Source organism: Eurosta solidaginis, chromosome 2 (genome assembly GCF_040869045.1).
Source record: "Eurosta solidaginis isolate ZX-2024a chromosome 2, ASM4086904v1, whole genome shotgun sequence".
Taxonomy (NCBI): domain Eukaryota; kingdom Metazoa; phylum Arthropoda; class Insecta; order Diptera; family Tephritidae; genus Eurosta; species Eurosta solidaginis.
Window position 1 is genome coordinate 71799358 of NC_090320.1, and position 25714 is coordinate 71825071.

Consider the following 25714-nt stretch of genomic DNA (forward strand, 5'->3'; position numbering starts at 1 on the left):
GTGTATCAGGGAGGCTTGTATGCAGTCCCATGCCCCAACATTTATACATGTAAACCAAGCATGTAGGCAGGCTCATTGAGTAGAAAGAGAAGACTGATGGAAAAATATATAGCAGCAGAGGTTTTCCAGGAAACGATGCTTCAACAAATCAGAGCTGATAGATTTACCTGTTTTGGCTTATCAGATCTTTATTTTAAACAGCTCTTAGACAAATATGAAATACTCCCAGCCGTATGATCAAACCCGACTGATATTGTTCTGACTTTCTCTACCTAACCACCTGCCTCTCCTCTGTTCAAACCGGTTCCTCTGTTATTTCGTCTCCTTTCTGCATTTTCTAGTTTATCTTAATCTGATAATTCAATTTCCTCATCTCCTTCATTCTTCCCACTCTTGCTCTTATCTAAATCTAGCTGTTTCTTAATCTCATGATTATTCTTATTCTTCCTGTTAACCTCTGTTTGTCTCAAACCTTTGCACTTATTCTTACTTTTACTTCTACTCTCACTCTCCATCTCAATCTTGTTTTCTTCACTTTTCCGGCTTCCCTCCAACTTCCTCTACTTTTCTTTCCATTTCCTCTGTTTTCTCTTCTCTTTTTTTCATGTCCTCGTTTCAATGTGGAGACGTATCGAATTTGGCTTTTTCGCGCACATTACATTACTAAGATAGTAAAAAAGTATATTGAAATCAAAACGTAAAATTTCTGTTAAATATTTTGCAGACTCCATCGCTGTAGACACCTGAGCAGCAAACATTGTTTTTTTAACGAAGTTTAAAACTCAATTAAAAGTGAGAAGCCTTAAATTGCAGCTTACACTCTCGGCTACAAGCACGCGAAAATTCCAGTCCGCATATTAACCTTGGGGATCACTTACCGTCCTCCAGAAGTAGAAAAGTCCACAAGGTTTTGACTAATAGAGGTAACTGGCCAAACGGCATAAAGTATAAACTTCTGAGAACCGGTACAGTTGTGGCAAAAGATTTTCGAAAAATTTAAGTACTTAAATAGGTACATATGAATATGCAAGTATAAAATGTTATTGGTTAATTGAAAAAATTCAGAAACTCATTAACGCTTGAGTCATAAACTGATAAGGAGCGTTATAAAGAAATTACGACTATCGTTGATATCGATCAAATTGGCAATTACAATCATTGAATAACAAAATAAATACGCCTATAAAGCATTCATAATGCGATTAGTTCCACAATTCTTTTGGCAACTCATTTCTAAACTCTGGCAGTGTCAACGGATTTGCGTTTAGTCGGGTGGTTGCTGCTCGGACGGGTGTTTAAACTGACAAAAGTGAAGTTTGAGCGAGAAATAGTAATTCTAATAAACTGTTTGAAACTAAATTTAAATGCAAGTTAAAACGGAAATTTTTCATCAACTTTGTCATCCGTTGGCAAAAGAATTTCAAATAGATAAGATATTACTGTCACATGAACCGACATCAGATTTCTATAAATCTCAGGTAGGTTACGAAGAGATTTTGTGAGTAGTGATCACATATGCACACTGTGACTTTAATTTGTTTTTACCACATTTATTGCATCTATTATCCATATAGTGGCAAAGTCAAAACAAATCAATAATATGGTTAATTTATCGGTGGATTTTTGCATTTATATTTATCGCGGGAGCTGTTGGCAGTTGGCTTGATCGATTTTGTGATGGGAAATGGTTTATCTACCTAACCAATTGGGGTTTCTCACTATGCATGTTAACAAGTGTATCAGGCGCTTTACTTGTAACGATATTTTATTGCGGCAAGGAGAATAGTGAGTGTTAGAGAAAAATTTGTTTTTGCATTAGAATACTAAGGAATTGTGCACAAATTTTGCAGCTGTACGTCCATGGGTGCTGAAACTGTATTGGATGTCTCATTTGACTACTGTGGTGTTTGCAACAGTTATAACCTTAGTTTACTGGACTTCCATTTATCCGAGTAAGTCGATAGCTTTCGATATTTTCAAAAGTTTACATGCCAAAAAATATATTAATACGAGTTTTAAAGGCTCATTACTCATACTTAGCATAGACTTGACTTGACTTGAGAACTGTCACTTACAGTTCTGTTAAATGAACATTGTATGTTACTGATTACTTAAAACTTGGCAACACTTAACTCGACTTAGAAGTCTGTTGAATTTTGATTTTCTATGTAAGTTCTAAGTGACGTTTACATTTTGAGATGCCATTTGTTTGTTTCCATTTCATTTTGACATTTTGTCATACAAATTGACACTTATTTAAAAATAAATTTCAAAGCTGATTATGATGCCAGATTGTATGCGCTAAGTGGAGTTTAATCGTGGCTAAGTTGCCAAGTTTACGCCAAGTCAAGTCAAGTCTATGCTATGTATCAGTAATGGGCCCTTTAGGGCCAGTTAATGGTGACTTAACCATAACCAGATCTTTTTTTTTTTCAAAAAACTGTTATGGCCAAACTTTTTTGGGGTTTGGGGAGTGTTTTGGTCGAAAAATTTACCCTTTCGACATTTTTTTTTTGGCAGGCTCGAAAATTATTTTTTTGGGTATGCATAGTGGAACCCTTTTTCCTGAGCCCAAATCCTATCGAAAAATCGATGGCGCGATATCGGTTAATAAATCGACTACGACTAATGGTTATGGCTTTAGCGTTATGGTATGTCACCATTAATCGATTACACTGATTTCCATAAGGTTGATCGAACCAACCTAAAAACCTAAAACCTTAAAATATTTGAGTTGGAGAATTTATTAACCTTTTGTAGATTTTACTTTTTGTTTTGGATACGTTTTGACTTAGAGACCTATTTTTTGTGGTATATGTTTGTAATTTTTTACGTTTTCTTCATTTTTATGAAATTTTCACGATTTTTAGGTTAAGGCACCAATAACTGATGCCAATTTGATATGGATAAGTAAAATTATGGTTATGACTATGGCGTTATGACTATGTCAACTTTAACTCGGGGTTTTGAACGCTGTATCAATTTTCTATGATCTATGCAGAAAGGTGCTCAGCGCAAAAATACTGTGCATCAAATAGTCAAGGACAATTTTAAAGATATCGATACTGCTTCAAATTTGCAACTATCGATAGTATTTCGATTGTTTTTCCAGCTCTTTAAATAGACTATGGGTATGTACGAGGGGAGTGCCCCTAAATCCCCAAACACAGAATCCCCAGCTAAAAAAAAAATCCCAAATACATAATCCCCAAATTTAAAATCCCATAACCAAAATCCCCAACACAAAATACCCGCACTTTTTTTGGGGCTAAATCCCCAAACCTTTTTTGAGGAAATATCAAAAACCTCGATAAAATATATAAGCATAAAATAAAATGATGGGGAATAACCTAACGGTACACGTTCTATTTGCATTGTGTTTTCATATCTTCTTTCTGTTCTAACCACGTCAATGTTATATTGCAAATTTGACAACAGCTTCTCATGTACATAAGTGGCACAGAGGCTTAGGTCTTCAACTACCGTGCAAAAGTCTTTGGTTCAATTCCGAATCACGGATTTAAATTTTATTTTCTATTTATTTAATTTTGGTTTATAAATTTATTATTAAAAATACTGTGAAAAAATATTAAAAAATTTAAATGAAAAACCTAGATCTGGTAGTGAAGCGACGCGACGATGAGAAAATATCGCAAAATTAGCATAATATCATTAATATAGCTATTGAATAGAAGGAAACTACGACAGCAAACTGCAAAAGTTTTCAAAATAATTGAAAAAAGGAAAATTCAAAACGTTACAGATCTCCATCGCCGAAATATCTTCTTGGAGAAAAAATTCCGTTAAAGTATGTTTTGTTTGTCAAATGAATTTCTATCGCCTTATTAACTGCAAAATGTATCGAATTAGTTACTTCTTGGCGATATACGATAAAATTATCAGAAAACTGCTGGCAGGGTTTTGTAATGTAATTTATACATAAAATATATGTATGTACATATGTATTTATAATTTGTAAAAACAAAAAAAAATGTTCCGGTGTTTATCTGCAATGCAATGAATTTTGATTTTTTTGTTATGTAAATACTATATTAATTGTATTTATAAGTTATTGCGTTGAACTGTATTTTCTTTAATGTGCCCATTAAATATTTGTGAAATCAGCAATATTGAAGTGTTAATTTGGAAATAGAATAAACATAACTATTCTTTTTCTGTGTAAAAAACATTCAAATTAGGTTTAAAATCGCGTATAATTCTGACTATAACCGTTAACATAGCCATATTAGGTTACGTTAGGTTGAACTGGCCGGTCCATGAGGACCTCACATAGACTGAATGAGTCCGTAGTGTTACCAGTAGTTTGTTTTAACGACCAAACTCTATCAAAAACCAGGACCTATGTTATAAAATAACTCCGTCCTCTTGGCAAATATTAGAAGCTTCCTAGGACTTAAGCCATTTGCTGCTTCTAGATCTGACAGCTGTATCACTCCTCACAGAATGTGCTCGATCGCTTCTTCCTTCAGCCCACACATCCTACATCTGCTATCACTGACCAAGCCTAATTTGAAGGCATATGACGCCAGAAGGCAGTGTCCAATCAGAATACCCGTCATGATTCTACAGTCCTCTATTTTTAATGATAGAAGCAACTTTTTTAATCTAAGGTTGTAAGACCTACACATGATCTTCGACACTTTACAGCCCCGCGCTTGAACCCACGCCTTTCCTGCTTGCTCGATAATGTGCACCTATCGCCTTTGCTTAATCTCTCCCAGTCTAATTGGGGCGCCTACGGAGTAAGCTTCAAGGGATGCGCCCTTTTTACACTCTAACACGCATTTAGATGCTGTGCTAAGCGATATTATTGCCTTAACTGCTGTTTGACTGTCAATATAAAAGTTAACACGGTTGCAGCTTAAGCTATTATCTTCCAGGGTTTCTACTGCTTTGGTTACGGCTACACTGAAAGAAATGGTGCTAGTAAGATCAACAAATCGGTTCTGTTGTTCTTTACTTAACGGAGATTCGGTGAAATTGATCGAATTGTGGTTAATTTGACCGAGTACTTTGTCAAGCGAACAAATTAGTTTAGTCATTTCAACAGGAGAGAAATTGTCGCTCTTCTTAAGTTAACAAAATTCTGTAAAATTGACATATTCCTGGTCAATCTACTGATTTTTCTGTTAACACAACTGATCTCACTGGTCATTTCAACTGCGATAAACAGTCAATACATGAGCAAATTTCAAAGAAAACTTTACGCTCATTGCGCTCTCTACTTTGTGCTTATGACGATGGTGCCTCTTGTTAAAAAAAAATACCAAAATAAGAAAACCACCAAATCGAAAAAACCCACAAAATGGGAAACAACAAAAAACTAGTTTTTCAGTTATCAATACAAAACGAAAAACCCTTTTTTGAATTGCAAAAAATTATGAGATACCGGTACACCTATTTATCGGGTACAATTTTGCAACTTCTCCTCCAAGCGAAATGCAAAATTGTGCCCTCTTGTTGTAAAAGTTTTGCTCGAACCATCAGGATTTTTCCAAAGTTAGTAACATTTTGCTCAAATTTTTATGAATGTTCACTCACGCGAACGAATTTAATAAGATAATAAAAAACATCCTTTTTTTAATGTTGATGTCTCCGACAAAATAAAAGTTTGAGTTGTTTTGGAATCGTTTCAACTTAAAGTGTTACGAAAATTAAACTTGCCGAATTACATGTAAAGTTACTCCAGTGGTGAATTACCGTCTAGCGATTTGATTCTTTACTTTTCTATAACTTACAAGTTTTCTATTTAAAATGTTATGTCAAACATTTATACTACAAGTTCGAAACAATCAAGTGTGGAAACTACATGCGAGAGAATGAGCTGAGCTGCAACTGAAAGAATTGACAAAGAACTCGGTGGAATTAACCGTAATTCGATCAATTTCACCGAATCTCCGATAAGTCAAGAACAACAGAACCGATTTGTTGATTTTACTAGCACCATTTCTTTCAGTGTAGAAACCCCCCTACTACACCGCAAGCAAGCTAAATAAATAAATAAAGCAAGATAAATAAGACTTATTTTAAGAAAAATATGCGAGTAAACGCTGTTAGCCTGCTTGCAGTATGATAGGGGTGGTTTCTAGGGGTTAGGGCTGTGTGTGACTTGGTACCCCAGGGTTAGATAGTGTAGGGGTGTGGTGAGCTAGCACACTTATGGTGTGAGACAAAATTTTAAGAAAAATAAGACTCAATTCAAGAAAATTAGTTATCGACTATATCATGTCTATGTTATCTTAATCGAATATGAAAATATCAAAATGCGATATCTCAGCAAAAAAAGGATATTTGAGCAAACTCTATTTGAAAGCAGAGGACTTGTAACGCTACATAACCTCAAATAGGGACAAAAACGGTGTTTTTTGCACTTTTAGATTAGGATATCCCGAAAACCAGAGCTATTCTGAGACCAGATTTGGATTCCTTCGAAAATATATAGTCCGGTTTCTGGGTCTGAGTTGCTGTCGGCCTGTGTAATTAACGATTAGGAGTAAAGAACGAAAATGAAAATAATCTCGCTATATGTTAACTAGGTCTTAGTTCCGTGTTTTTGAGAATATGTAATAGTGTCCAGTGATTATGTCTCTTCCCTTTCTAATACTTAAACCTTGTAATCGTTTTTAATTATTTGGTGAAGTTCCTTTACTCTTTCATTAATTTTGTCGATGATACGAGACACTATGTTCATTTGGTTTCGACGAAGATCAAAACAAAGCAAATAAAATCAAAATATACAAAACAATGTCAACGTTTTGTTGCCACTTTTTTTAATGTACACAATTGTAATTTTTTTATATAAGTTATAATTACACTGAATTATCGCATACTTCTAAAAGCATTTTTTGTTTGAAGCCGTGCAACGACCACGCCAACTCACGTTTCATCCGGCAGAAAAGAAATAATTTGTAATGTCACAGGAAATGCGAATGCGCTTAAGGTAAACGCATTCGAATGTCTGATTTAAAATCACGCATTTGGACTCAGTATAAATGTGATATGAGTACAAAAATATGAAAAGCTTGTATTGGTTTTCCATACAATTTTAAGTTTCGAACGTTGAGTTCTATTATTATTATAATTATTTGTCGGCGGCTGCAGTAAGTACACTGAAAGAAAAAGACTAGTAAAATCAACCGAAACACGGCTCAATTCAACCGAAATTTCTGTTAATTTGTATCCATCGCAACAAGATGTTGAATCAACTGCGCACAAATCGTTGATTCGTAATTGACCGTTTTAGTAATCAAATGAACAAAAAAAAAATTCTTGCGACAGCTTTGTACGAAAGTACATATGTTGCCATATACATAAATAAATAAATAAATGTAAGGTGCGATAACCTCCGAAGAGATCTAAGGCCGAGCTTCTCTTCCAATTTGCGCCGTGCTCCTCTTGATTTTCCCTAAAAATTGGCCGGACGGGACCTACATGTTTTATGCCGACTCCGAACGGCATCTGCAAGGCAGATGAGTTTTCACTGAGAGCTTTTCGTGGCAGAAATACACTCGGAGCGCTTACCAAACACTGCCGAGGGGCGAGCCCGCTTAGAAAAATGTTCTTCTCATTGAAAAACCTTATTTCTAAAATTTTGATGTTGATTTGCCTGGGGTGCGAACCCGGGGCATACGGTGTGGCAGACGGAGCACGCTACCATCACACCACGGTGGCACTTATTAACCGAACGTCAATTGGGCTTACATCAAATATGCTGGGACACATTAAACATTATACACTTTATCATTTTGTTTTATTAAACGCACTTTCGCCAAATTTTATATTTTATAATTTATTTAATTTATAGTTTTGAACTTCGATTTGCAAAAAGAAATGAAAGTAGTAGTCACAAAACTGATTCTCAATTCTTTCAGTTGCAGCTCAGCTCATTCTCAATTTCTTCCCTGGCATGTAGTTGCCGCACTTGATTGTTTCGAACAAAAGTTGTAGTATAAATGTTTGACGTAACATTTTAAAAAGAGAACTTGTACGTTATAGAAAAGTAAAGAATCAAATCGCTAGAAGGTAATTCACCACTGGAGCAACTTTACATGTAATTCGGCAAGCTTAATTTTCGTAACACTTTAAATTGAAAAGATTCAAAAACAATTCAAACTTGTATGTTGTCGGAAACATCAACATTAATAAGTAAGGAAGGCTAAGTTCGGGTGTAACCGAACATTACATACTCAGCTGAGAGCTTTGGAGACAAAATAAGGGAAAATCACCATTTAGCAAAATTAATCTGGGTAACCCTAGAATGTGTTTGTATGACATGGGTTTCAAATGGAAGGTATTAAAGAGTACTTTAAAAGGGAGTGGGCCATAGTTCAATAGGTGGACACCATTTCAGGATATCGCCATAAAGGTGGACCAGGGGTGACTCTAGAATATGTGTTGTACGATATGGGAATCAAATGAAAGGTGTTTATGAGTATTTTAAAATGGAGTGGGCCTTAGTTCTATAGGTGGACGCCTTTTTGAGACATCGCCATAAGGGTGGACCAGGGGTGACTCTAGAATGTGTTTGTACGATATGGGTATACAATTAAAGGTATTAATGAGGGTTTTAAAAGGGAGTGGTCCTTAGTTGTATATGTGAAGGCGTTTTCGAGATATAGACCAAAATGTGGACCAGGGTGACCCAGAATATCATCTGTCGGGTACCGCTAATTTATTTATTTTTATTTATGGTATTAACCAGGAACAGTATTCCTGCCAAGAATCCAAGGGCGTTTGATTTCGCTCTGCAGAACTTTTTTTTCATTTTTCGTAATTTTCGATATCGATAAAGTGGGCGTGGTCATAGTCGGATTTCGGCCATTTTTTATACCAAGATAAAGTGAGTTCAGATAAGTACGTGAACTAAGTTTAGTAAAGATATGTCGATTTTTGCTCAAGTTATCGTGTTAAAGGCCGAGCGGAAGGACAGACGGTCGACTGTGTATAAAAACTGGGCGCGGCTTCAACCGATTTCGCCCTTTTTCACAGAAAACAGTTAACGTCATAAAATCTATGCCCCTACCTAATTTCAAAAGGATTGGTAAATTTTTGTTCGATTTATGGCATTAATGAAAAAGGGCGAAGCCACGCCCATTTTGAAATTTTCTTTTAGTTTTGTATTTTGTTGCACCATATCATTACTGGAGGTGAATGTTGACTTAATTTACTTATATACTGTAAAGATATTCAATTTTTTGTTAAAAATTGACTAAAAAAAAAAATTTTTTTAAAAGTGGGCGTGTTCGTAATCCGATTTTGCTAATTTTTTTTTAGCACACATACAGTAATAGGAGTACCGTTCCTGCCAAATTTCATCATGATATCTTCAACGCCTGCCAAATTACACCTTGCAAAACTTTGAAATTACCTTCTTTTAAAAGTGGGCGTTGCCATGCCTATTGTCCAAAACTTTACTAATCTTCCATTCTGTGGCATAATATCAACCCACCTACCAAGTTTCATCGCTTTAGCCGTCTTTGGTAATGAATTATCGCACTTTTTCGGTTTTTCGAAATTTTCGATATCGAAAAAGTGGGCGCGGTTATGGTCCGATTTCGTTCATTTTAAACAGGGATTTGAGATGGGTGCCCGGGAATCTACATACCAAATTTTTTCAAGATACCTCAAAATTTACTCAAGTTATCGTGTTTACGGACGGACGGACGGACGGACGACGAAAGACGAAAGAACGTGAATTACGGGAGTCCCTGTCGTGAAGACTTACCTCCGGTGTAAAACACAGATCAATGTCCGTTGATCTTCGGCCCAACAAGTTGGTACCAATGCGGTGAGCTGGGGTGTTCAAGTCAACCAGCCTTGGTTTGGCCGAGGAGGACTATCCATCCTCCTCTTCCATTTTCGGGTAATGGCACCCGGTTGCACGGCAACTCCACCGCGAGTTCCGTGCTTGCCTCAGGGTCCCTCTTTCATTGATTTTGATATCTCAGTATCTGGTTAACAAGTTAACCAGATTGAGATATTTAGCGGCGCTTGGTTTTGCTTAGATGTTGCTTAAGGGCCGCACTACGTTGACAAACGAAGTGAGCTTGGCATACAATTATGCGCCGTCCTCAACACCAACACCATCACAATTTAAATCAAGGGATGTGACCAACCTTTTCCGCACACAGACCTGTGAGTGCCGAGTGCCCGCCTCAACAATGCCCCTCGACATCGCTTGAGGCCACACTACGTTGACAAACATTGTGTGCCATATCGTCTTCTATTGGCTTCCATTTTCGCTACTAATTTCGCTCCAATTTCCACTCAATTACACAACAATTATGCACCAATTTGCCTCCAAATACACTCCACTCCTTCCAAATACACTCCTACCACAATTAAGTGATGTGGCCAACTTTTCCGCTCACAGACCTGTAAGTACCGAGTACCTGCCCCAGCAACATCTTTGCACTGCAGTCCGCCACACTACAGTGATTTGACATCGTCAAATCTTGCCACATATAGGGTGTGGCCATCCACACAGCGAACGCCTTCTATTCGCTTGCGCAGTCTAAAGCAGCCTCAAAACATCTCAAAAGATGAGATGAGCACCGGCCCACTCGTACAATTATCGATTGCTTTTTGGCTGACGATAGACATGCGCTCTTTCACCACCTTTCGTCGACTTTTGTACAGCATTTTGTCACAATTTAAGGGATGTGACCAACCTATCATCTGCCCCTCAGGGTCAGCTTCTCAATGAAAGTGGGACCGCCGTGGCAAGCATGAGACCGAATTCCCCTGGGTCTTGGGTCCCCAAGGGAAAACAAGTCTACTCAGAGCGTGTGTCATAAGTGAACTCTGTTTGAAACCACAGCCACCGCGATGCTCCCACAAGGGGGCCATCCCAGGACAGGAGGTGAGACCTGAGTACAAAGCATCGTTCGATGCAGTGCACCAGATCACACTGGCTTCTCCTGCTCCCGCGGTAGCACTTTTTATAAAGACCTTGCCTAGGGTCCCACAGGGTGATACACCGCGTCCACCCTGCTACCTTTCGAGTAAAACACCTTACTCATGGATTGGGTACCCATGGTATTATGGTCGCCTTTTACGACCGGTATACCTACCGTGGGACGGACGGACGGTCGGACATGGCTAAATGAATTTCTTTTTTCGCCCAGATCATTTTGATATATAGAAGTATATATATATATTTGATTAGTTTATGCCGTTACGGATTACCGTTATGCGAACAAAGTTAATATAATCTGTGAGCTCTGCTCAGCTGAGTATAAGAAAGAATGTTTTTATACTCAGTTGAGCAGAGCTCGCAGAATATATTAACTTTGATTGGATAACGGTTGGTTGTACAGGAATAAGGGAATCGAGATAGATATAGACTTCCATATATCACAATCAGCAGTATCGAAAAAAAATTTGATTGAGCCATGTCCGTCCGTCCGTCTGCCCGTTAACACGATAACTTGAGTAAATTTAGAGGTATATTGATGAAATTTGGTATGTAGGTTCCTGGGAACTCATCTCAGATCGCTATTTAAAAAGAACGACATCGGACTATAACCACGCCCACTTTTTCGATATCGAAAATTTCGAAAAACCGAAAAAATGCGATAATTCATTGCCAAAGACGGATAAAGCGATGAAACTTGGTAGGTGGGTTGACCTTATGACGCAGAATAGAAAATTAGTAAAATTTTCGACAATGGGCGTGGCACGGCCCACTTTTAAAAGAAGGCAATTTAAAAGTTTTGCAAGCTGTAATTTGGCAGTCATTGAAGATATCATGATGAAATTTGGAAGGAACGTTACTACTATTACTATATATGTGCTAAATAAAAATTTAAAAAAATCGGCTGACGCCCACTTTTAAAAAAAAAATTTTTTAAAGTCAAATTTTAACAAAAAATTTTATATCTTTACTGTTTATAAGTAAATTATGTCAACATTCAACTCCAGTAATGATATGGTGCAACAAAATACAAAAATTAAAGAAAATTTCAAAATGGGCGTGGTACCGCCCTGTTTCATTTAGTTTGTCTAGAATACTTTTAATGCCATAATCGAACAAAAATTTACCAATCCTTCTGAAATTTGGTAGAGGCATAGACTCTATGACGGTAACTGTTTTCTGTGAAAATGGGCGAAATCGGTTGAAGCCACGCCCAGTTTTTATACACAGTCGACCGTCTATCCTTCCGCTCGGCCGTTAAAACGATAACTTGAGCAAAAACCGATATATCTTTACTAAACTCAGTTCGCGTACTTATCTGAACTCACTTTATCTTGGTACAAAAAATGACCGAAATCCGACTATAACCGCGCCCACCTTTTCGAAATTGAATATTACGAAAAATGAAAAAAATGCCATAATTCTATACCAAGTATGAAAAAAGGGATGAAACATGGTAATTTGATTGGTTTATTGACGCAAAAAATAACTTTAGAAAAAACTTTGTAAAATGGATGTGACACCTACCATATTAAGTAGAAAAAAATAAAAAAAGTTCTGCAGGGCGCAATCAAAAGTCCTTGGAATCTTGGCAGGAATACTGTTCGTGGTATTACATATATAAATAAATTAGCGGTACCCGACAGATGATGTTCTGGGTCACCCTGGTCCACATTTTGGTCGATATCTCGAAAACGCCTTCACATATACAACTCACTTCCTTTAAAAACCCTCAATACCTTGAATTTGATACCCATATCGTACAAACACATTCTAGAGTCACCCCTGGTCCACCTTTAGAAATATGGCCGACACCCTTTTAAAAAACTCTTTAATACCTTCCATTTGATACCCATGTCATACAAACACATTCCAGGGTTACCCTAGGTTCATTTTCCTACATGGTGATTTTCCCTTATTTTGTCTCCAAAGCTCTAAGCTGAGTATGTAATGTTCGGTTACACCCGAACTTAGCCTTCCTTACTTGTTTATTATCTTATTAAATTCGTTCGCGTGAGTGAAAATTCGTAAAAATTTGAACAAAATGTTACTAACTTTGGAAAAATCCTGTTCGTTCAAACAAAACTTTTGCAACAAGATGGCGCAATTTTGCATTTCGCTAGGAGGAGAAGTTGCAAAATTGTACCCGATAACTAGGTGCCCCGATATCTCATAATTTTTTGCACGGTAAATTCAAAAAAGGGTTATTCGTTTTGTATTGATAACTGAAAAACTAGTTTTTTGTTGTTTTCCCATTTTCTATGTTCTTTCGATTTGGTGCTTTTCTTATTTTGGTATTTTTTTTTAACAAGTGGCACCGTCGTCATAAGTACAAAGTAGAGAGCGCAGTGAGCGTAAAATTCTCTTTGAAGTTTGCTCATGTATTGACTGTTGATCGCTGTTGAAATGGCCAGTGATATCAGTTGTGTTAACAGAAAAATTAGTTAGATTGACCAGGAATCTGTCAGTTTTACAGAATATTATTAACTTAAGAGCGACAATTTCTCTTCTGTTGAAATGACTAAACTAATTTGTTCGTTTGACAAAGAACTCGGTCGAATTAACCATAATTCGATCAATTTCACCGAATCTCCGTTAAGTCAAGAACAACAGAACCGATTTGTTAATTTTACTAGCACCATTTCTTTCACCTGGCTAGGCCACTCTGACATAATCGGTTTAAGGGCTAGCCGGCGGAGATCCTTGAAACGTTTGAAGGACAATGAATTGAGGGCATGCACCTGGAACGTCCGCTCTCAGAATGGGATTGATGCAGATGCCCGGCTGGTTGATGTCCACGTCAAAGCAAAACCTGACATCACCGCCATCCAAGAAATGCGTTGGACGAAGCAAGGAAGAAAGAAGATCAAAAATTGTGACATCTATTGGAGTGGCGATACGAATAAGCGCAGTTTCGGCGTCGGATTCGTGGTGGGAGAGAAACTTTGTCGCCAAGTGCTGCCGTTCACGCCTGTGGACGAGCGTCTCGCCGCTATCCGAATAAAAGCAAAATTTTTTAGTATATCATTCATCTGCGCCCATGCGCCGACTGAGGAGAAAGACGATGAGGTGAAAGACACTTTTTATGAACAATTAGAACGCACATACGGGCGCTGCCCCCGTCATGATATAAAAGTCGTGCTTGGCGACTTTAACGCCTGGGTCGGCAAAGAAGGTATTTTTGGCCCTACAGTCGGAAAGTTCAGCCTACACAATGAAACTTCTCCTAACAGACTGAGGCTGATTGACTTTGCCGGGGCTCGAAACATGGTCATATCCAGCACGAGGTTCATGCATAAAAAGATAAATGAAGCTACATGGCTGTCTCCTGATCGAAATACTCGCAATCAGATCGATCACGTTGTGATAGACGGACGGCATGCCTCCAGAGTTTTAGATGTGCGCAAGATCCGACGACCTAACATCGACTCGGACCATTATCTCGTTGCAGCCAAAATACGCACCCGCCTCAACACAGCTAAAACCAAGGAACAAAAAACACAAGGAAAGCTAGACGTCGGAAAGCTTAAATCACAACAGACTGCCAAGATTTCGCAACTCGACTCTCACACCTGCTCTCTGAGAGCACAACTCATCCTCAAGGAATACAGGAGCAGTGGGAGCATATCTCCAAAGCACTTCGCACTGCCACCGAGGAAAAAATTGGTTACCGGCGGCCACGAAAAAACAACTGGTATGATGAAGAATGCCGCGTTGCAACCGAAAGAAAAGACGCTGCCTACAGGGCTACGTTAAAAGCGAGCGCGACAAGAGGAGTGTGTGAACGCTATCGTGAGTTGAAAAGGGAAGCGAGACGCCTTTTCAGGAAGAAAAAAGCAGAAGCAGAAAGGCGTGAGTGCGAGGAGCTTAAGCTGCTAGCCACCAGGAATAACGCCCGAAAATTCTACCAAAAAATACGGCGACAGACGGAAGGTTTTAATTCCGGGGCAAACTCCTGTAGGAATGAAAACGGCGACCTTGTAACTGATGTCCAGAGAGTGCTTAGATTATGGAGGGAACACTTCTCTGCTCTCCTAAATGGAGGCAGCAATTCACCGCGCAGAGATGAAGAACCCGATCCCGCAATCGATGATGATGGAATATATGTCCCCCCGCCCGATTATGACGAAGTTAGAATAGCAATAACCAGATTGAAAAACAACAAGGCCGTGGGCACTGATGGATTGCCTGCGGAGCTATTCAAGTTCGGCGGCGAGGAGTTGGTAAGGCGCATGCAGCAACTTCTTAGCAAAATATGGGCGGACGAGTGCATGCCCGACGGTTGAAATCTAAGTGTTCTTTGCCCAGTCCACAAGAAGGGGGATACTGCAAAATGCACCAACTATCGTGGAATCAGCCTTCTTAATATCGCATATAAGGTCCTTTCAAGTGTATTGTGCGAAAGATTCAAGCCCACCGTGAACCGGCTCATTGGACCTTATCAGTGCGGCTTCAGACCTGGTAGATATACCAGATTTTCACAATGCTCCAAATCTTGGAAAAAACCGTGAAAAGAGAATCGACACACATCATCTCTTCGTTGACTTTAAAGCCGCCTTCGACAGCACGAAAAGGAGCTGCCTATATGCCGCTATGTCTGAATTTGGTTTCCCCGCAAAACTTATACGGCTGCGCAAAATGACGTTGAGCAACACCATCAGCTCAGTCAGAATTGGGAAGGACCGCTCCGAGCCGTTCGAAACTAAACGAGGTTTTAGACAGGGTGACCCCCTATCGTGCGATTTCTTTAATTTGATGCTGGAGAAAATTATACTAGCTGCAGAACTTAACCGCACTCGAACAATATATTACAAAAGCGTGCAATTACCCGCATATGCTGATGATATTTATATCATCGGCCTAAACACCCGCGCTGTTAGTTCTGCTTACTCAAAACTGGAAAAAGAAGCGGTAAAGATGGGTTGGATGGTGAATGAGGACAAAACGAAGTATCTATTGTCATCGAGCAAAGAGTCAGCGTATACGCGCCTTGGCAACCACGCTACTGTTGACAGCCATAATTTGGAAATAGTAAAAGGCTTCGTTTATTTGGGAACCAGCATCAACACTAGCAACAACATCAGCACTGAAATCCAGCGAAGAATCAATCTTGCCAATAAATGCTACTTTGGACTGGGTAGGCAATTGAAAAGTAAAGTCCCCTCTCGGCGAACGAAAATCATACTCTACAAGTCACTTATCGTACCCGTCCTGCTGTATGGGGCAGAAGCATGGACCATGACAACAGAAGATGAAGCGGCTTTGGGAGTGTTCCAGAGAAAAGTTCTTCGAAAGATTTATGGACCTCTACGCGTTGGCGATGGCGAGTACCGAAGAAGATTTAATTATGAGCTGTACGAGCTATACGCAGACATCAACATAGTCCAGCGAATTAAAACGCAGCGGCTGCGCTGGCTAGGCCATGTTATGCGAATGAATGATGATGCTCCGGCCAAGAAAGTGTTTCTATCGGAACCCGCCTATGGAAGCAGAGGTAGAGGGCGGCCCCCACTCCGTTGAAAGGACCAGGTGGAAAACGATTTAAACTCCCTTGGTGTGACCAATTGGCGCCAGTTAGCGGAGCGGAGGAGCGACTGGCGCGCCTTGTTGGACGGCCATAACCGTTTAGACGGTTAAGCGCCAATTAAGTAAGTATTTCTTTCAGTGTAGATTTTTCCTCCGGATCGACAATACAATATAAGAACAACTGGCAAAATATCCATTAACCAAAATTCGGGATTGAATATGATTTCAGTCAATTAAAGTGGCGATCAGCATTAACCAGAGATTGTGAAAACGGCTCTTTACCTAGTTTACATATAACGAGATTATCTTCATTTTCGGATTTAACTACCAATCGTTAATTGTAAAACCAGATTTCCGATATAATTTTTTGGTTCGATAATCGGTAATAATGAACCAATTTTAGAGGATTCGATATTTTTTCATAGAAATAGTTCCTCTTCTAAAGTGTAATCTCTACTTGGAAGCACAAAATAAAAGAGAAAATTTCCATAGTATTTTCGGCCTGTTGAATGATATAATTTAAGAGAATTATTAAGCTCAAGGCCACTCGGCTCTATAAACATGAAAATTTTACAGATAATAATATAGTTCCTAGGGATGAAACATATATAAACGCGTAGATTATCTATTGAGGATTTAATGTAGATTTGTGCATGTGTAAACGTGGTCGAAGACCTAGGTTTCCATATACAATTTTCGCTTTTATAATCGGTAATTATGAACAGTTATTAGAGATGATGATTTTTTTCCTGCTCAAGAGACCTCTCTAGGCTGTCATCTTTAAATGGAAATGCAAAATAAAAAAGAAACGTGAAATTTGACAGCTAATAACATACTTCCTATATATGGGACATACATATGTGAACGTCTAGATTAACTATTTTGGATTAATTGTAGATAAGAGTTTTTGGTCTTATTTGTTTACAAAATGAAAGGTACATATGTATGTGCGTACTAAGGCATCGAGTCCCGGGAATCCCGGGCCTCCCAAGCTGTTTTGCAATCCCGAAATCTTGGGATTACATATAAAAAATCCCTGGACTCCGGAATTTCTTCGGGATCTCATATTACAAACTTAAATAACTTGAATTGGTTAAATTTTTAAGTTTCAACTTTAACTTTGGACGTGATCCGATCTCAAAGGAAATATACATTATTTTAAGACCTGTTTTTTGTTAAACTACTGATGGTCTTGTATTAACGATAAAGACACTCCCTGAAGGTTTTAGGAGTGTTATCGATGTTGATGGGGATACCCCTCGCGTAGGTGAAGTTGACAATTGGGTTGCGGAAGCTTTGAAGCTATAAAGCTTTTTATTGGTCTTATCAACCCCTTGAATCCCTTTTTAAACTACTCGTATTTGTAAAAGTTACATAATTATTATTGAATCAAAATTCAAAGGTAACAGAGTTTGGATGATCCCGGGATTGTCACTTTCAAATCCCGAAATCCCGGGATTGCAGATGTCTTCGGGATTCGATGGCTTGCTGTGCACAAACATATACATATGTGCAAATAATTTTAGTATTTATAAAATCGCATAGGGTTCTTCGAAAATCCTAATCTCTCCTCGACTTTGCGTTGATAATATTGGTTTATTACATCGGATGTTTTTCGTAGTGCACCTCTATTCCTACTTGGCAACAACATTCTTAGTCCCGATAACCGGTAATAAGAATGACGTACAGATCTGCTGTTACAACAAGAACAATTTTATTGTACACCCTTTTCTTATTCAGTCTGCATTAATTTCCATTTATAGCGTTGTTACCACCATAATAACTGGTAACAGAATTGCAGGTGATTAGTTTTGTTTTTATTTAACAACAAGTAAGGAAGGCTAAGTTCGGGTGTAACCGAACATTACATACTCAGCTGAGAGCTTTGGAGACAAAATAAGGGAAAGTCACCATGTAGGAAAATGAACCTAGGGTAACCCTGAAATGTTTTTCTATGACATGTGTATCAAATGGAAGGTATTAAAGAGTATCTTAAGAGAGAGTGGGCCATAGTTCTATAGGTGGACGCCATTTAGGGATATCGCCATAAAGGTGGACCAGGGCTGACTCTAGAATTTGTTTGTACGATATGGGTATGAAATGAATGGTGTTAATGAGCATTTTAAAAGGGAGTGGGCCATAGTTCTATAGGTGGACACCTTTTCGAGATATCGCCATAAAGGTGGACCAGGGGTGACTCTAGAATGTGTTTGTACGATATGGGTATGAAATGAATGGTGTTAATGAGCATTTTAAAAGGGAGTGGGCCATAGTTCTATAGGTGGACACCTTTTCGAGATATCGCCATAAAGGTGGACCAGGGGTGACTCTAGAATGTGTTTGTACGATATGGATATCAAATGAAAGGTGTTAATGAGTATTTTAAAAGGGAGGGGGCCTTAGTTCTATAGGTGGACGCTTTTTCGACATATCGCCATAAAGGTGGACCAGGGGTGACTCTAGAATGTGTTTGTACGATATGGGTATGAAATGAATGGTGTTAATGAGTATTTTAAAAGGGAGTGGGCCATAGTTCTATAGGTGGACGCCATTTAAAAGGAAGTGAGTTCTATAGGGGGGCGCCTTTTCGAGATATCGCCATAAAGGTGGCCATGGGTGACTCTAGAATGTGTTTGTACGATATGGGTATGAAATGAATGGTGTTAATGAGTATTTTAAAAGGGAGTGGGCCTTAGTTCTATAGGTGGACGCCTTTTCCAGAGTAGTGGACCAGGGGTGACTCTAGAATTTGTTGGTACCATATGGATATCAAATGAGAGGTGTTAATGAGTATTTTGAAAGGGAGGGCCTTAGTTCTATAGGTGGACGCCTTTTCGAGATATCGCCATAAAGGTGGACCAGAGGTGACTCTAGAATGTGTTTGTACGAAATGGGTATGAAATGAATGCTGCTAATGAGAATTTTAAAAGGGAGTGGGCCTTAGTTCTATAGGTGGACGCCTTTTCCAGATATCAAGCCACAACTGAAAAAGAATTAGCGGCCATTCATTGGGCCATAACATATTTTTATGGTAGAAAATTCTTGGTCAAGACAGACGATAGCCCTTTAACATTCCTATTTTCGATGAAAAACCCTTCATCAAAATTAACTTAAATCAGATTAGATTTGGAAGAGTGTGATTTCGAGGTGGAGTACATAGCAGGAAAAGAGAATTATGTAGCAGACGCATTGTCACGAATAGATATCAAAGATTTAAAAGAAATGTCAGTACAAGCATGTAAAATAATGAAAGTTACGACAAGATCGGAAACCAAACAAACACCCAGTAATAAAACCAGTAATATAAAAAATAAAATTCACAATGAGAACCTTAATATATATGAAGCGCTAAATAAATGCGAAGTAAAAAGACTAGTCCAGCTCGTTTTCGATTTCAAAAAGGGAAAGAATATTTGTAGCGAAAGAAATATAAAAAACCTAATTGTTGAGGCGAAGATTGACTTAGGCCCAGTCTTTACCAGGCTTATGTAAGAAGCCGGAAATTTAGGAATCGGAAAATTACAGTTGTCCTTAGGAGACAAATTGTTTAATTATATTCGAGTAAACACATTTAAGGAGAAAGGTACCAAAGTTTTCAAAAATTTAATTATAGCATTAACTCCGGAGGTTACGCATGTGACAAATAATGAAAAAATTAAAGAAATTCTTCATAAATATCATGACGATCCTGTTTTTGGTGGCCACCCAGGAATAAATCGTATGACAAACAAAATAAAACAAAATATTACTGGAAAGGAATGAAAAATGATATCCGAAAATACATTAAAAAATGCGTTCATTGCACTGTTAAATAAATAACTCCAATATTCGATAATGCAAAATGGTCTTTATTAGACTACTTTCAAAATAACACTTCTATTGCTCGACAGAGAGCATGCTTAAATCAAACTGATTTCCGTGCCTCAACTGTTGCTGCTTTTATAGTGTTTGCTTTCCTCGTTGACAGATTTTTAAACGGTTATATTCTAGAATTTACTAGTTAGCAGCTATAAAATTACTAACTATAACTACGTTTATAGCTTCTTATATGCGCGTGTATATGTGAGTGTTTCTTGCACAAATTATTGCCTACTTTTGAGCGCATCTCAGATAAGATATATGCATGTGTTTGTGCGTTTTCTCTCCGCTGCGTGTACGTACATATATGTAGATATAATGATTGATTCGTTTATGTAGATACAAGTGCCTGCCTGCTTTATTGTTGCTTTGGCTTGATTTACTTAGCATCAGACTAGTGATGTGAGTATCACTTAGTGTCACTAATATTCTTCACACTGCCCTCCACCTAAGACAATCTCTCGATCTAAACGCTTCCAGCCTTTCCAAATGGACCACTTTTATTTTGGTTCGTGGTTTGCCAATGGTTTGTATGCGGTACACTACATCGTTGATCCTTTTTACAACTTTGTATGGGCCTTCCCAATTACACTGCAATTTCGGGGACAAACCTTTTTTCCGTTGTGGGTTGTATAACAGCACCAAATCTTCCTGAAAACCTTCCGAATTAATTGCTTTATCGTATCTGGTTTTCATCTTGTCACTCACAATCTTTGCTCGTTGCCTTACAAGATCGCGTATCTCTCTCAGCTCTTCTTCCAAGACACCAGGGGATTTCTTGGCATTCCTCTCCGCATCGGCACCTATCCCAAATTTCAAATCAGCTGACAGTCGAAGGTCATTGCCAAAAATTACCTTTGCGGGAGTTTGGACCGTTGTCTCATGCACTGCCGATCGGTAAGCCATCAAGAATAATGATATATGTGTATTTCACTCCTTATGGTATTTGTCTACTATTTTCCTTAAATGCTCCTCCAATATTCTATTGAAACGTTCCATCATACCATCGGACTGAGGATGCAATGCAGTGCAGAAATAATCCACAACCACCAGTACATATTTGTTTCCGCAGTTGCTAGTAGGAAATGGACCTGCGACATCCATAGCGATCCGTTCAAATGGCGCACCTGAGTTATATTGCTTCATCTGGCCATGACTTCGGGTTTTGGGCCCTTTCGCTCTGTTGCAAACCCCGCAGATCGCAATCCACTCAGTGACTGAATGACGGCAACCAACCCAATAGAATCTCTGTTTAATTTTCTCGAGCGTCTTCGTGATTCCAAGATGACCTCCACTTGGACCATTATGCAGCTCGCTGAGCACGTCAGGAATCCTCTTTCTGGGAACAACTATCAGTTTCATCTTGCACTGACCATCCTCACTCTCCCATACTCGATGCAAGCAACCGGATATCAATTCTAAACTATTCCACTGTGCCCAATATGACATCGCAATGGGACTCTCTGCTGACATCTCCTCTCTGTTTGGTCTTTCGTTTCGTTCGAGCCGTTGCATAATATGTGATAGATCTGTATCTTCTAGCTGACACTTTCTTAATTGTTCTTTGTCTTATTCATCCGTACACGTTAGAGTCATTAGCCGGACATCTATAATGTCTTCTTTAGCCTCGGCCTTTGATCAGTGCTTGCATTCCAAACTACATGGTATTCGTGACATTGCATCAGCATTTCCATGGGTGCTACCTTTTCGATGCTAAATGGAAAAGTCATAGCTTCGTAGTCGCTCGATCCACCGTGCCAATTGTCCTTCCGGATTACGGAACTGCAGAAGCCATTTCAACGCTGTGTGATCTGTCCTGACGCGGAATCGCTGGCCGTAGAGGTATTTGAGAAAATGTTTAATGCACTCTACCAATGCCAACAGCTCTCTCCGTGTAACGCAGTAGTTCCTCTCTGGTTTTCCAATTGAACGGCTGTAATATGCAACTACCTTCTCCTGTCCATCAACCAGTTGACACAAAACGCCGCGGCGTGTTAATGAGTATTTTAAAAGGGAGTGGGCCTTAGTTCTATAGGTGGACGCCTTTTCGAGATATCGCCATAAAGGTGGACCAGGGGTGACTCTAGAATGTGTTTGTACGATATGGGTATCAAATCAAAGGTGTTAATGAGTATTTTAAAAGGTAGTGGGCCTTAGTTCTATAGGTGGACGCCTTTTCGAGATATCGCCATAAAGGTGGACCAGGGGTGACTCTAGAATGTGTTTGTACGATATGGGTATGAAATGAATGGTGTTAATGAGTATTTTAAAAGGGAGTGGGCCTTAGTTCTATAGGTGGACGCCTTTTCCACATATCGCAATAAAGGTGGACCAGGGGTGACTCTAGAATGTGTTTGTACGATATGGGAATGGTGTTAATGAGTATTTTAAAAAGGAGTGGACCTTAGTTCTATAGGTGGACGCCTTTTCCAGATATCGCAACAAAATTGCACCAGGCGTGACTCTAGAATGTGTTTGTACGATATGGGTATCAAATCAAAGGTGTTAATGAGTATTTTAAAAGGGAGTGATCCTTAGTTCTATAGGTGGACACCTTTGCGAGATATCGCCATAAAGGTGGACCAGGGGTGACTCTAGAATGTGTTTGTACGATATGGGTATGAAATGAATGGCGTTAATGAGTATTTTAAAAGGGAGTGGGCCTTAGTTCTATAGGTGGACGCCTTTTCCAGATATCGCAATAAAGGTGGGCCAGGGGTGACTCTAGAATGTGTTTGTACGATATGGGTATGAAATGAATGGTCTTAATGAGTATTTTAAAAGGGAGTGGGCCTTAGTTCTATAGGTGGACACCTTTTCCAGATATCGCAATAAAGGTGGACCAGGGGTGACTCTAGAATTTGTTTGTACTATATCGATATCAAATGAAAGGTGGTAATGAGTATTTGAAAAGGGAGTGGGCCTTAGTTCTATAGGTGGACGCCTTTTCCAGATGTCGACATAAAGGTGGACCAGGGGTGACTCTAGAATGGGTTTGTATCAAATGAAAGGTGTTAAAGAGTATTTTAAAACGGAGTGGGCCTTAGTTCTATAGGTGGACGCCTTTTCGAGATATCGCCATAAAGGTGGACCAGGGGTGATTCTAGAATGTGGTTGTACGATATGGGCATCAAATTAAAGGTATTAATGAGGGTTTTAAAAGGGAGTGGCCCTTAGTTGTATATGTGAAGGCGTTTTCGAGATTTCGACCAAAATGTGGACCAGGGTGACCCAAAACATCATCTGTCGGGTACCGCTAATTTATCTATATATGTAATACCACGAACAGTATTCCTGCCAAGATTCCAAGGGCTTTTGATTTCGCCCTGCAGAACTTTTTCATTTTCTTCTACTTAATATGGTAGGTGTCACACCCATTTTAGAAAGTTTTTTCTGAAGTTATATTTTGGGTCAATAAACCAATCCAATTACCATGTTTTATCTCTTTTTTCGTATTTGGTATAGAATTATGTCATTTTGTTCATTTTTCGTAATTTTCGATATCGAAAAAGTGGGACTGGTCATAGTCGGATTTCAGCAATTTTTTATACCAAGATAAAGTGAGTTCAGATAAGTATGTAAATTAATTTTGGTAAAGATATATCGATTTTTTGGAAGAACAGACGGTCGATTGTGTATAAAATCTGGGCGTGGCTTCAACCGATTTCGCCCATTTTCACAGAAAACAGTAATCGTCATAGAATCTATGCCCCTACCAAATTTCACAAGGATAGATACATTTTTGTTCGACTTATGGCATTAAAAGTATTCTAGACAAATTAAATGAAAAAGGGCGGAGCCACGCCTATTTTGAAATTTTCTTTTATTTTTGTATTTTGTTGCACCATATCATTACTGGAGCTGAATGTTGACATATCTTACTTATATACTGTGAAGATATTCAATTTTTTGTTAAAATTAGACTTTTAAAATTTTTTTTTTTTTAAGAGGGCGTGTTCTTCATTTTTATTTAGCATATATATAGTACCAGTAGCAACGTTCCTGCCAAATTTCCTCATGATGCCTTCAACGACTGCCAAATTACAGCATGCAAAACTTTTAAATTACCTTCTTTTAAAAGTGGGCGGTGTCACGCCCATTGTCCATAATTTTATATTTTTTATTTTTTCTGTTCTGCGTCATAAGGTCAAACCACCTACCAAGTTTCATCGCTTTGTCCGTCTTTGGTAATGAACTATCGCATTTTTCGGTTTTTCGAAATTTTCGATATCGAAAAAGTGGGCGTGGTTATAGTCCGATATCGTTCATTTTAAATATCGATCTGAGATGAGTGCCCAGGAACCTACATACCGAATTTCATCAAGATACCTCAAAATTTACTCAACGGACAGACGGTAAGACGGACGGACGGACATGGCTCAATCAAATTTTTTTTCGATACTGATGATTTTGCTATATGGAAGTCTATATCTATCTCGATTCCTTTATACCTGTACAACCAACCGTTATCCAATCAAAGTTAATATACTCTGTGTGCAAAGCACGCTGAGTATAAAAATAGCACAAATTGTATGTACAAAAACTCATCAACTACATTAGGTGAATCTGTAATAGGAGCAGCAAAGCGGATTGAGATTCCATTCATCGTACAACAAAAATTTGAAATCATAAGAAAATTTGCTTCATCATCATAACACTCCCCAAATCCTTCGGGGAGAGCATGATACGAAAAATGGAGGTAGTTCCATTTACGCCCCGATTCTAGTGTGGTAACAACATTCTTCACCACGGTAACGAAATCATGTGGAAACTTTTACACCCTTTTGGTATTCTATCCACGAAAGTAGCCGGATAATTTTTTACCCACAAAAGTAGGTGGTTACATCGAAATAACCACACAACAGCTGTTGTTTAGAAAAAGGCAAAACTGAAAAATAAAGAATTGTAAGCGCAAATAAGTAAAGATAATAGTAAAAAAGTGTTGCCTCTTGCTATATATTATATATTTGTTTACATTATGTACTTTCACAGAATAAATTACAATATACCTATGTAAAATCTTACGCATGTATGTACGTATATACACATCGTCTCGTTTATTCGTTAACCTCGTATCTACGAGTGACACATTTTCGGTAAAGCCATGACGGAACCACACAAGGTGGCAGCATGGTGACATACCTACAAACCCAATAAAAATTCCATTTACTTTGTTTTTGTAAATTCGATGGACGAATGTCAAAATCGTACTGCGCCGGAAGTTGATGTATCAAATCAAATAAAAAAGTTTATATTCAGCTGTCGCATGCTGCCACTTTGTATCGTTCCGCCATGGGTAAAGCGAAGAAAACCAACTTTTAAATTTCACCACAGACATTGGTAAGTTTTTCAGTGATCACAGCGTTACCACTTTGGCCAGAATAGCGAATAAAA

The 25714-nt window shown here is 38.6% G+C and overlaps 1 protein-coding gene across 1 annotated transcript in view; it reads left to right on the forward strand.

The window, feature by feature from the left end:
• Positions 1 to 1232: 1232 nt before the first annotated feature.
• Positions 1233 to 25714, forward strand: part of LOC137239894 (protein rolling stone-like) — a 32291-nt gene continuing 7809 nt past the window's right edge. Inside the window, exons 1-3 of the mRNA XM_067765693.1 lie at positions 1233 to 1478; positions 1575 to 1785; positions 1851 to 1952. Of these exons, the coding sequence (XP_067621794.1) occupies positions 1365 to 1478; positions 1575 to 1785; positions 1851 to 1952 (427 nt within the window). The 5' untranslated portion in view covers positions 1233 to 1364. The remainder of the gene's footprint in view (positions 1479 to 1574; positions 1786 to 1850; positions 1953 to 25714) is intronic.